The 12,371-nt window shown below is 43.9% G+C and overlaps 4 protein-coding genes across 8 annotated transcripts; 1 reads left to right on the top strand and 3 right to left on the bottom strand.

Annotated features, from left to right (window-relative positions):
* Positions 1–56: 56 nt before the first annotated feature.
* Positions 57–3,376, top strand: LOC130538736 (phospholipid scramblase family member 5). The gene is made up of 8 exons (XM_057056604.1): positions 57–129; positions 340–661; positions 729–806; positions 922–1,114; positions 1,703–1,814; positions 1,882–1,981; positions 2,417–2,475; positions 2,556–3,376. The coding sequence occupies exons 1-8, from the start codon at positions 127–129 to the stop codon at positions 2,580–2,582; spliced, it is 894 nt and encodes a 297-aa protein (XP_056912584.1). The 5' UTR covers positions 57–126; the 3' UTR covers positions 2,583–3,376.
* On the bottom strand, positions 2,704–6,023 carry eif4e2 (eukaryotic translation initiation factor 4E family member 2). Of its 2 annotated transcripts, none has more exons than XM_057056606.1 (8): positions 5,887–6,023; positions 4,888–4,999; positions 4,628–4,762; positions 4,417–4,521; positions 4,178–4,330; positions 3,966–4,106; positions 3,795–3,871; positions 2,704–3,720 (listed from the first exon to the last, which is right to left on the bottom strand). In XM_057056606.1, the coding sequence occupies exons 1-7, from the start codon at positions 5,904–5,906 to the stop codon at positions 3,836–3,838; spliced, it is 702 nt and encodes a 233-aa protein (XP_056912586.1). In that variant the 5' UTR covers positions 5,907–6,023; the 3' UTR covers positions 2,704–3,720; positions 3,795–3,835. The 2 variants fall into 2 exon arrangements, with proteins under 2 accessions (XP_056912586.1, XP_056912585.1); XM_057056605.1 differs by having other exon boundaries at positions 3,970–4,106.
* A 74-nt stretch (positions 6,024–6,097) lies between these two features.
* On the bottom strand, positions 6,098–11,072 carry capn10 (calpain 10). 4 transcript variants are annotated; one of them, XM_057056600.1, is made up of 12 exons: positions 11,015–11,072; positions 10,253–10,454; positions 10,003–10,134; positions 9,727–9,923; positions 9,172–9,612; positions 8,920–9,086; positions 8,584–8,840; positions 8,307–8,509; positions 7,843–8,098; positions 7,401–7,585; positions 7,281–7,326; positions 6,098–7,073 (listed from the first exon to the last, which is right to left on the bottom strand). In XM_057056600.1, the coding sequence occupies exons 2-12, from the start codon at positions 10,394–10,396 to the stop codon at positions 6,990–6,992; spliced, it is 2,112 nt and encodes a 703-aa protein (XP_056912580.1). In that variant the 5' UTR covers positions 10,397–10,454; positions 11,015–11,072; the 3' UTR covers positions 6,098–6,989. The 4 variants fall into 4 exon arrangements, 3 of the variants coding, with proteins under 3 accessions (XP_056912580.1, XP_056912579.1, XP_056912581.1); XM_057056599.1 differs by having other exon boundaries at positions 10,766–11,056; XM_057056601.1 differs by lacking the exon at positions 11,015–11,072 and having other exon boundaries at positions 9,172–9,313; positions 9,383–9,612.
* Positions 11,073–11,218: 146 nt separating this feature from the next.
* LOC130538738 (C-C motif chemokine 21a-like) lies at positions 11,219–12,035 on the bottom strand. The gene is made up of 4 exons (XM_057056607.1): positions 11,812–12,035; positions 11,606–11,711; positions 11,450–11,533; positions 11,219–11,347 (listed from the first exon to the last, which is right to left on the bottom strand). Exons 1-4 carry the CDS (start codon positions 11,876–11,878, stop codon positions 11,329–11,331), a joined length of 276 nt encoding a protein of 91 aa, XP_056912587.1. The 5' UTR covers positions 11,879–12,035; the 3' UTR covers positions 11,219–11,328.
* Between the last annotated feature and the right edge of the window lie 336 nt (positions 12,036–12,371).

Below are 12,371 nucleotides of genomic sequence, written 5' to 3'. Positions count from 1 at the left end.
ACCATAGTGGGAGTCACATGTGGATTAAATATTGGTAATGGGTGGGGCTTTGCCACCTCTTAATCATGACAGGAATGTTAGCCTGGTCTTCCCCACAGAGTGCAGTTACCAGGAGGTGCACCCCGAATGGTGAGTGAGACACTTTTCACTCTTTGCTGTTGACTCGACTCTACAATTTTTAAAAAAGAAGTTTAAACTGGGGCTAGAGATGTGCCAGCTAATCCAAAAGAACTTAGTTTCTACCACCATTACCATTATTTTTAGCCACAAATGCATGCATTTCCCAGACTTCCATCTTCCCCTTCACACCTAAAATCCTTTTGCTGGCTTTGTTTCCAGATTGGAACCATGTCTACAGTCACCAGTCAGCCAGTCCCCTTTGATCGCTTGGAGCGAGAGAAACACATCCAGGCCATCTTTAGAGCCTTCAGGAACCGCTGTGGGCCGACATGTCAGTGTCAGCTTCCCTCACCTGGGCTCGCCTCATCCCACCAAACACCTCCTCCTGACTGGGAATACGAGGCAAGGTCAAGTCTGGCTCCACCGGGGACAACAAATGGCTCACAGGTGGAGAACCGCTGGCCTGCAGCAGGAACACACTTCCTGTCCAAGCTGCAAACAGTTGATAAATTTGAGATCACTGCCAGACCTGAGGTGCAAGGTGGGTCAGAGATTCTTTGTCTATTAATCAATTTTTACAGTTTAAAACATGAAATTTGTTAATATAGGACCACAGTGTGTTCCCCGGAGGATCTACAGCATTGCCACAGGAGGAAGCAGACCACAGTTTTTTGTGGCTGTAGAAGGTATTTATTAGTGCTGAGCTATATAGATTTTTACTGAAAATATTAGTTTCACTAAAAAAGTGAACATCAAATTTTCACTGTGTTTTAATTCCTATTTTGATCTTTTTCCTGTCAGAGACCTCATGCATGTGTCTCCAGTGCTGTGGTCCAGCTCGTGCCTGCTCCTTGCAGGGATTTGACTGCCAGGGTCGTCAGATCTTTAATTTTGAAAGGCCCCTGAGGGTGGATGCCTGCTGCCTGGGTTGCTGCCTGATGGAAATGGGTGTCTACACACCTCAAAAACATCTCATTGGCACTGTGAGCCAGAGGTATGCCAGTTTTATCCTGTGACTTTATCTCAGATTGGGAGGTGCTTCACCCAAATGTATAAAGTCAGTATGTGCCCGTTTGAGGTGTAAATGGTTTCTGCACAGCTGTTGGCATTAGTTGAGGTTCCCTGAAGAGACAAGTTTCGAATGTTGGTTTCTTAAAGCGAACATCAGCTGATGGGGGAGGGTGGTGGACAATGATAGCCCTGATGTCTCAGAGTACTTCCGTATTCACACAGGATATATGGGTCTGTGGGATGAGCTGGGTTGCTTTTGTGTGGCAAATTTAGAGTTCTCCATGAGCAACTCTCAAGTTGCACCCAATTAAGACTGACCTGGCAGAGGTTTTGGGAATCAAGGGTCTTCTGGGTATAAATATTCTCAGTTATGCTAGAATAAAGCTCGCCCCGGATTGAACTCCTCCGACACCAAGCAAACAATGATTTTGGTACTGCAGAATCATGACAGCTGAAAATGTGGTCAACCAAGCATCAAGGGTGAGCCGCAACAGCGTGAGAGGATCTAACAGCCCACTTGTTGCATCATTATGTGAAAATAAAAAGTTTAATCTTTGTGTTTGTGGTTCAGGTGGAGCATGTTCACCCCTCTCCTGGAAGTGTGCGATGCTGATGGAACGTCATCTGTCCGGATCCAGGGCTCCTGTTGTCCATGTCGCTGCTTCTCAAATCAGCAGTTCAAGGTATTGATGCAGCGGGATAAAAGCGTTTCTACAAACTCGACATAATTACTCTTTAATTACCCAACAGATAGTCTCCAACATTGGTGAGGAAGTGGGAACGGTGTGGAAGAAATGGCCTGGCTTTAATGAAGAACAGAACATGGATCATGAATATTTCGGCTTGGATGGTAGGTCTGTGGTAAAACCAGATGAAGTGGTTCCATGCATCTTTCTGGCTGTTGAGGTTTAAACAGTCAAAACAGGATTAAACTGCTCTAGTGGTGAAAATACAGACTGCAAGGATTTTTTACCCATTCTTAACCTTCTTAAAAGTATCAGATGAACTACGGTGGTTGTCAGGATACAAAAATCTACAGTCCAGTGGTTAGATGGTTTTAAATGCTCAACAGAAAAAGTGATGAATTATAACTGACCTGTAATATTGATTTATCTTTAAACATTTTTCCCCCTCTGGGCTCCTGTAGAAACATCCTTTTAAGGAAACTTGAAGAACTTTTTCACACTGTCTCAACATCAGACTTAACGATTGAATTTATGCCGGTTATACTGACATAAAGAGGTAAACAATACATTGTTGTGTTTCTGATCTGTATCTGTTTTAGTGCCACTATGTTTGGACTCTAACACTAAACTGCTTCTATTGGCAGCCACTTTCTTGTTGGTAAGTTGGTGAAATTCCATTATCTTCCATGCTTAACAGTTCTGGGACACCTTTAGTGTTTGATCCTTTTCCCTCTGCAGAATCATATGTTCTTTGAAATGAGCTGATGGAGGAAGGAACTATTTATTAAGCTGACATTCAGAATGTAGTTATTTACTCCTGTTGATCTTTGCCGCTCTGTAAAATGAAGCTTTGACATTTATTGAAATTAAATGAGATAAATCCGGCTTTAGCAGCATATGCATATTTGACATTTATTGCTATAAACCATCAGGTGTGAAGCCAAGTGTTTCGTCACTTTTGTCACACACCTGTATCACTTTTCACACCACCAAACATGGGCAGCATTCATACATTTTCTCCAACAAATTATAAAATATTTAAAAAAAAAAAAAACATCCTTCAGAGGAATTTGCTTAAAACTGCAACAGACCCTGAGTCTGGGGCCAGTGTCATTTCTTACTGCAAAAATTGAAAAGATCAGTGTTTCCGAAAATGATCTGCGCATCGTTACTGATGACATTAAAGCAAAGCCCAAAACGAGCAGAGGGAGAACTGGTTCGGGTCAGGCTCCAGGCCAGGCACAGTGATTTAGGCAGCTCGGAAACTCAGTCTGAAGACGCCGGTTATCCAACCTTCTGCCCAGCGAAAGATGGTCCCTCATCCATTTAGGATTCACCTTCTAGGTCAAAGATGAGGAATCAAAGTGGACTGTATTTACAAATATATGGTAAACAATAATATTATACTTTTAAATGGCCAGAGGAGTTGTCGTTAAAATACAGCAACTGTAATATAAGATCTAACCCTGTTTGAGTCCAAGTAAAAGAGATTAACAAATTCATCTGTGCAGAATCGTGTCTGATGTCATGGTAAGCAATAAAATTTGAACTTTGACAAACTGGTTTTGTTGCCTTTTGTAAAGTACACTTTGTTTTACAGCTAACAAAGAGATCGGCAAATACAAGCCACATGGCCTCCCTCTGGTGGCAAGTTGTTAAAACTTGCAGTAAAAAGGCGTTTGTGGGGGTGGAGGCTTTCTGTTTGATTGGAGACGACGCTTGTTTCTCTCTTCGGCTTAGTTCAGAGTTCAGGCTCCTCAGTTCATTTCCCTTTTTTAATACAAAGAAGGAATGATCTCCCTGCTTCTGTTCCCGTCTTCTGATTACACGTTGCCAATCCACATGGAGGTATCCGTTATGGACGTCCCTCAGTACAAAAAATATACACACACGATCCTGCATCCTACAGACACACACACCATTAGCCAAGCAAATCAGGAAAAAACACTTATTAATGGTTCTAGCAACAGTCCTCACCTGTGCAGGAGGTTCTCCATGGTAATGGCTAACGTCCTCCGCTAGCATTCACCAGGCCGTGGAAGTCTTCCCAGGCTCTACAAAGAGTGTAAAACCTCAGTTTTATAGTACATTTCGACTGGGTCTTCCAAAACAAACAACTCAAGATAAAATAAGAAAGAAGAGACATACATACTTAATGCTGTCTGTATGAGTTTTATACTCCATGATGGTGTTGGGGGGGAGGTTGAGGACCCTGCGCAGAGTGTCTCTGATGCGCGCAGTTGTGGCCTGATCGCTGGCGGTTTTGTTCCAGATGGAGATGATGTCCTCCTGGAGATATGAAGCCACGTCAGAGGTTGGAGCGACTTGAAATTAAGCACGACTGCTTGCTGGTTACTTACCTGGAAGCGTACAGATACAACGGCCCCACAGATCTCCTCGCCGACCATGAACTGCTCCCCAAGCATTGCCAGGATCAGATTCTCCCAGCACCGGGAGGCTAAGCCCTTCCTCAAACGTATGATCCATTTTCCACCCATCTTATTGGCATCGTCCTAAACAATGCAGCGTTTTTTTAAAAGACAGGTGTAAAAGTCCTATCTTAACATGTTCAAATTTAAACAAAAAAAACCCCACCCACCTCCCACATAGGTTTAATACCCTCTTTGAAAAGGTGGAAGTCACTGTGTCCCGTCAGGTCACCTGGCCGAATCATGTGACTATAGAAACGCCAGAACTGCTCCACCTAATGGACAGAAAATCAAATATTTGAGGATGAACAAATATGGCCGTGTTTTCATGGATTTGCTCCATAATTATTTCTACACCATGTTTCAGGGAAATCACTTTACCGAGGCAAAACTGCCAATCTGCTTTATATTCTGTTCATAACTCTGCGTGCTGGCTGGTCTTCCCGGGGTACGTCTGGAGTACCAAAAGGTGTAATTGTACTGAAGTGGGTGCTCCCCTGCCCCTGGAACCACCATCTGCAGAGGACAAAAGTGTCACTTAGCCTATACTTTACCAGCTTGGCATCATCCCATCATGTGTCAAACAAAACCACAAAATCTGGTATAAAAAATTTGCCTTCAATGTAAACATGTGCTCCAACCTTTTTCTTAGAGACATTCTGTTCCTTTTCCTCATCTTCAGTTTTTTCCTTCTCACCGTCTTTCGGTGAGCCTTGGTCTTGGTCATGATCTCCACTGTCATCATCTTTTAGACTAGAGAATGGGGAATCAAAACAAAATCATCCGTGTCATTAAAATAAAAGTTTTCCATTATTTTAATTGCCACAAAATGTTCACTAAAAACACATTAGCCTGCTATCAATTACTTGTATTAAAAAACCCAAACCTCTTTAATAGCCATAACATATATAAATATGGTGATATAATACAGCCACCTTAAATAAGTTTTCATTCATTTTTATTGTTTATCACCCTGAAAAACTAATATACGCTAATACTTAAAACACTTATAAATAAAACACCTATACGCTTTATAAATAAAGTTGAATTGAATGGAAAAGTCCTCAACCCACAGAAAACATTACAGAAAGGAGAGGCTTGTTATTAACATACTGGTTGAACTGGACTATTTGCACTGTTTAAGGAGAATTAACGTCCGTTGGGTGTTTATAGCTGCAAGGAGACCATACATACAGATGTCTGCAACACACACGTCCATTTAAAAACCCGAACCCTCAACATCTAGCTGTCTGCGCCTGCTTCCACCGGGCCATGAGACCAGTTTGATTCAGTACTGCGAACACCTTTCCCCGCCTTTCAACCACGACCACACCGAGGCTTTGCGGCCTGCACACCTTGTGCTAAGCTAAAACTAGCTAAGAACACGTTTCCTGCAATTTATGCACTATTTCATTTCTACTGTTGCTTCATTTGAGTTTAATCTAACTTGTGTGCGGGGTCTTCGCCCTCTTTATCATTTTTGTGCACGAATTACATGCAGAACTATTCCACAAACCCTGACACACCTCTCTGGACACGCAACAGCTTTCATTAACCTGAAGGTCTCGGACCCCGGAGAATTAACAGCCAGGTCGGGGGCTCCAGTCATTATCATATATACCACAGAAACTTTTACTCACGCGTCAAATTTGTTGTTCATTATTTTCTAGGTGAGAGTCTTTAGGAGTCCAAACACAGCCTCCTGAATTCCGCAGGAACGGCGGCGCGCACGGTGAGTGTACGCGCACGCCGTGTTGGATGGGGCATGATAACGAAAGTGAGAGTTATTTTTTTTTTATTTAATATGTATACCCTATTTAATTTATGCGAAAAACAAACACAAAAAAACCCTCGACTAGATCAACAACTTTATTTTTTAATTCTCATAGAAACATAATAAATAGACAGCATAGTATCCCCAGTCCTGTTCTGAGGGTAACTTTGTAAAAGGCTGTGTTAAAAATGGCTCAGATATATGATCAGGAAGCCAGCCATTGGAGCAGGCAGCCATGCAGACGCAGCCTGGACATAAAAAGCACCGGCTGCTGCTTGGCATGAACTGGCCCCCTCTGATGTGCGGCGCTCCTCGTTTCATCTCCTCCAACCATTTGTCAACTGTTCTCGCGGCAGCTTCAAACCGTCACTGTTCAGGTCCAAGCAGAGCTCTGGACCCAGTTAGGGAGGCACAAAAAGGGAGTTTCTGATGAGGACACAGTCAAGACCCAAGTGGAATTCTTTAGGACTCGATTTTAGTGCTAAGTCAGGATGATGAGCAGCTCTAGAAGGGAAGGATAATTCTGGCACGGTATGACACAGTATGATATAGCACGGTGTGGTGAGCTACGTCTATGGCGAGACCATCCCTTCAGCCCATGCATCCTGTGCCTCTGTCAGGGCCTTCATGAGAGGGCCCTTTGTTCTGGACCGGCAGGCACACTAGTGAGTGAATGAGCTGGAGCAGTGGCGGCCCTCTTCAATGGTGGCTGTTTGTTTACACCGGTCACTCCCGTCATACTTCATTAGCAGCCCAGCCCACCGACAACCTCTGATGTCCTAATCACCGACGAGTGTGTGTCTGCCCATCAGCCCTGAGCCTCAGCGGTTCGGGATAAAGGGGTTTGTGGGATTCCCGACGCCCATTCCCACATAAACTCCCCACTGGCCTTCACAACAACTGGTGGTCCTCATGAATACGCATACACAAGCTCCACGGTGCGGGTGGACGGGAGAGCTGGTTCTTTCATCATACCCCAGGAGGCACGGGGAGGTGAACTGACGTCAGCGGAGCAGCCACGGTCTTGCTCTGCATCACGGAAATGTGAGAAATCTGCAACACGGAAGACACAGAGATTAATAAACATTGACGTGCCATGGCAGGTCCCACAAAGAACAGAAAAACAACTGACTTCCTCAGCAGCTACCAAAAAACCTGACAATTAAGCACCAGAGCTAATTAGCTGAAAAAGCAAAGTGTCTGATAACTACATGCAAGTGTTACAGGGCTAGATAATGTCACACTGTTTGGTAAACTGACCTCCTGGATGGTTCGCCCCAGTCTTTCCTGGCTTTTCACCACTTTTCTGAAACAGCCCATTATCTGTTATTAGTCCAACAGTTGTAACACAACAGACAAAGACAAAGGAACGGAGCGGACCTGTGTATCCTGAGAGCCACGTTGAGGGTGAAGTCTGCGGCGCAGCCAGGTTGATACGTGGATGGCACAATGGTGTACGATCCAGGAGGAAGTCGAAGGGCCAGGCTGACCTCCTGGGTGTAGCAGTGAGGGACACAACTGGCTACGACGTCCTGGTCTCTGAGAACTGACTTTTCACTTTGGACCTGGACATGCAGTCAAGTGGATTTATCAGAACAGTATGCTTTCCAGATCAATAAGTGTGTAACAACAGCTTATATCAAATGACGATATCATGTGTACCGGTAATTATTTGCCTCAAAGAATTGATGCTAAAGAAAAAAAATACCAGAAAATAATCAAGTATCAGTCCTGCATTAACCCCCAGGACCCGTCAGACACACCTCGATAATGGAGAAGTACACAGAACTGGTATCCCCCCCACCCGGGGGGTGTGCCTGACCTTATAAATGTGGAAGCCGATGGGGTGTAGATCTGTATCAGGTCGCCTTTGGTGAAGGTTGATCCTCACAACAGTTCCTGAGGTTGCCGTTGACTTGTCGCACACTGTGATAGGGAAGCGGGGATTCTGCCAGTGAGACAGGAAGTTCCTGCTTCCTCCGGCCGTCCTTCCCTCCACCCACGAGCCCTGGAAGTAAGTGGTCTCCCACTCGCCATCTGTTGGCAGCGGTAGCGAAGGTGCGGGGAGTTTTAGTGCGCTGAGGAGGGAACCGGGAATTCCTTAATGTCACCACTATTTCAGGATCAACAATACAACACTTGTGCGTCATTCTTCGCTGCAGTCGGGATAAAACATGTAATCTTTTGTGTTTTGAGACGTGGAAGAAACATATTAAGTCTCTGATTTTAGATTCGGAAACAAAAATATAATGTGCTGGTTTGTATTGTTTATGATTAGATTTTTACCTGAGCGATGTTGGACATGAGGAAAAGACCCTGATGAGGAAGCGGGCCTCAGCTCCCGGTTGGTAGGTGCTGGGGATTACCAGGTAATATCCCGGCTCGAGCTCCCCTCCAAGGATCACCTCCCTCTCGTAAGCATGACATTGGGTAGAAGCACAAGGTGGTTTGTTCAACAACCGGCTGAGATTAAAGCGCTTTTTCTCCACCTGCAAACAGAAAAGTGTGAATAGAAAAATGTAAAGAAGCACATGTTTCTTAGCATACAAATGCAAGCCCAAACCTGCCACATGTGTAGAGCTATGGCCTGGTACCGCTGATGCTTTGGCTTCTTCCTGTCCTCAATTGGCATCTGTGAGGGTTTCTCCGCATTCCTACATTTTCTATGTTGAAACAAAGACACCACAACTTCTCCGCTGTCGCACACTTTCAGCCAGAACTTCGGGTTGCTGCCGTAGCTGCTGCTGTTCCGACTGCCACCCGCGGAGTGTCCATTTGTCCACCAGCCAACCAACTGGTGTCTGTGCGTTAGTAAGTTTCCTGTTGGAATAGCAATCAGAGCAGCCATCAGATTCAGGAGTTGCAACCAGCATCAACCACTGACCAAATACACACTCACCTGTATAGATGCTTTTTAGGTGTCCCTCATCACTGCTGGGGTAACCCACGGTGACATCATCAAACTGCGACATGAATTCAGTCTCGTCCAACCAGAACTCGCCATCGGCCTGCCTGGACTGTAGCTCCACAGCAGAGGAGTGGTTGATGGATTCCCAACCTACACCACTATGAAATAGAGAAAAGATTCTAAGTCCATCTACATATAATTATACAGTAGTTATTATTAGCAGAACCTAAAACAGGTGCCTACCCTTGTTTCCAGGCTCCTCCCCAACAACATCTCCCCCAGGGGTTTCTGATCCTCAGCAGCAGCACTCTGCTTCCCGTCACTGTTGTCACATCCTGCCATTCCATGACAGTCATGGCATGGTACTGGCCCAGCTCAGCAGCACCTAGAGAGATCAGAGAGATCTTCAGGTGGGAGCAGAACAGCGGACACCCACAGGACAGCTCTTCCTGACCTCCAGCGTCCCTGTGCGTGGAGCAGCTGAGGGCGCACTGGTCTTTCAGTGAGGACAAACGGTTCAGGTCCAGCCCTCTCCTTCTGAACTGATAACTGTCCTGCTCTGGTCTCTGCTCTAACTCTGACCCAGAGTCACCCAGGCTCCAGCGCTCTGCCAGGCCACCAGTAACATCCACCAAAGCTTCAGACACCTGTCCAGCCCACAGTTGCTCATATGAGCCATGAAGTCTGAGATTAAGAGAAAACAGGTTAATTTAATTTAGAATGCAATAGAGAATAATAGTAGAAAATGATTGACTTAACAGGTCAAAGCCAAAAGAAAATGCTCCATAGGCCACTAACTTGGCATAGGCTTTCTCCAACAGGGCAACCCAAAAGATAGTGGGAGACTGACATTGTGAGAAACACAGGCTGTGTTTAACACAGGGAAGTCGGTCATCTATGGTCACCTCTTTCCAGTGCCCCTGCTGCCAAAAACAAAACTGAAAGGAGCCTCTGTACCTGCTGTCACCCCACTGAGGCTGGTCTGGAGGCATCACCTTCAAAGAGTCATTAGGAGACAATATAACATCAGTGATGCTCGTTTGCAAAAGGACAGTCTAATGCTTATTGCGCTACCTTGTTCAGAAGGTTCTTGTTTCTGACCAAGAAGGAACAAGCACAGAGAAACCAGCAGTCTCCCAATAAGCCTTGTTTTGGGTGAGCTAAGTTGATGTCTCCTGGGAAGAGAGCTGGTGACTCACAGATCTCCTGGAGGTGCAAAATAACAATTACGATGGAATCAGACCTGTTTTCTGGCAGTTTTTCAAAACTGGAAGTTGAGGCCTCACAAAGATAAGGTTTATAATTCCCCATTGTGCGTGTGTACCTGTGGGCGTAACCAGGTGAGAGTTCCCACCAGCCTGCCAAGGGGTGTGGACCCGTCACAGAGTACAGAAGTGTCGTCAGAGGGAAAGTCCGGGTCCTCAAACAAAGCCTGACCTTCCCATTCCACCCTGACCTGTTCTTTCATCTCTCCTGATTATTTTCAGTTTGGATTATACCTGCTGGAGCTGCTTTCACCTGCACTCCTAAAAACAAAAGAACGGACGATGGTTTATTTCAGTTGCTGTGTAGACAGCAACACAGGTGTAAAGGGAGGTGAAATACTGTGAAATTGAAACCATAATGTCGCTGATTTTTCTAGTGTTTAAATGGCTATTTGGGTTTTACTTGAATCAAACTATATAACCTCTTATCTTTTAAATTAATTATTATATATAAACGTAAACAATGTTATTGCATTTGACTGTGTGGGTATACGAACGCATATTAACTGGTCTAAAGGATTATTTAGCAACAGAGCAAGATGTTAATGTCTCTGTTCGTGATTGTCTCTCACCTTTTCAAGACTTAGTCATCCTTTCCTTTGCAGCTTTCGCGACTGCACTAAGGCTAACCGTTAGCCTAAACTAGCTCGCAATTTTGACTTGTATCATCTCTCCCTTCATTTCATCTTGGTCTTAGAACTATTACAAGAATCACAACATTTTAATGCACCCTAAGTAATACGAATCATAACTGAATCAATAAACTGAAGGCATGTACTCATATAGTCTTGTGGAGGATTTAAAATAATAATAATTATTACATAGTTTCTTCCGGTTCACGTCCAGCATCAGTGAATCCTTCCTGTTGAAGACCTCCGCCACCTGCTGTTGGTACTGTGCATTACACTTTAAATTTAATTTTTTTCCTTCACGACCTTTTTAGTTAAAGATAAAACAACTTAAAAAGTTTTTGTATCTATTTGCCTTATTATAGACCTTATTATCACATGATGATACAAGAGGAATCACACAGCAACATTTTTATTAAAACACAAAAATATTTATTAGTAAAAAAAGTAAAAAAATATGCCATTTCCTTGCTTCAAAGTGTACATTAAATTGTTATTTGAGTTCTTTATGCTTTCCTTTGTTTTCTGCAGTGAGAGAAGAAAGAATAACAGATTAGACCGATAGTTTGATTCTCATCATTGATGAGAGTGGTGTATTGTTTTTTTTTAACGAAATTATAAACTCACTGTGGTACAGTCTCCATGGCATCCTTCACCCAACTACTTTCAGGGTTGGCACAGAGCGGCTTCCGATTTATTTTTGTCTTGAAACTGAAAATTCACAACAGCTGTTTATTTTTTCGCCCCTTAATTTTCTCAAACTTCTTTATTTTGCTCCCTTACATGACTGCCCTGATGTTGCAGTAACCCGTGTCCTCCTGGATCATGTAGAATTTCAGTATTTCCACTGACACTGGGTTTTCATGGTACTGGGTGCAGCAGAAGTAACCTAAATATAGAGAATATCATCAGCTATTGTTCTCAAGAATATTAGAATAATATTATTATTATTTGTAGTAATCACAAATAAATGTGGATGCCATACTTACTGCTCTCAGTCAGCGCCAGCAGCAGGACCAGAACGGACACACACAGCATGAGCTTCCCCATCATCATACATGCAACTTCTCTTCAGGAATTTTAGACTGGATCAGTTGCCAAGATCTGTGCTGCTGCTGCCAATGGTGCTGTTTAAATACTGGCTGAACCGGTGCTGGAATATACCCAAAGTCAGGGAGGTGGCTGGAAAACCCAATGCTGAAATGTTTTTGGGTCAAGGAGGAAGTGTGATTGCACCTATGCGAGTGCGAGACAAAAGCCCCTAATGTGTGGGCAGAAAGAAAGAAGGGGGGGCAAAAAGTGGCTGACAGTGCAAAAGTTTCAATTTTATCCATTACGCAAAGCAAAAGGACAATAAACATTTTATGACACTACAATCTGAATCTGTGATCATTTATTTGTGATCATTCTTCAAGCGCTGGTGTTTTAAAGGTTTTATTTTTCTGGAACATTTGGAAAAAGTATCAACCCCTCTCAGCACATTGACTTAGTAACAACTCACTAACTGTTGAACAAACAAGGAAGTGACAAAAGATAACTTTACCATGAC

The sequence above is a fragment of the Takifugu flavidus genome, chromosome 15, assembly GCF_003711565.1.
Source record: "Takifugu flavidus isolate HTHZ2018 chromosome 15, ASM371156v2, whole genome shotgun sequence".
Taxonomy (NCBI): domain Eukaryota; kingdom Metazoa; phylum Chordata; class Actinopteri; order Tetraodontiformes; family Tetraodontidae; genus Takifugu; species Takifugu flavidus.
This window is presented reverse-complemented; position numbering and strand designations above follow the sequence as displayed.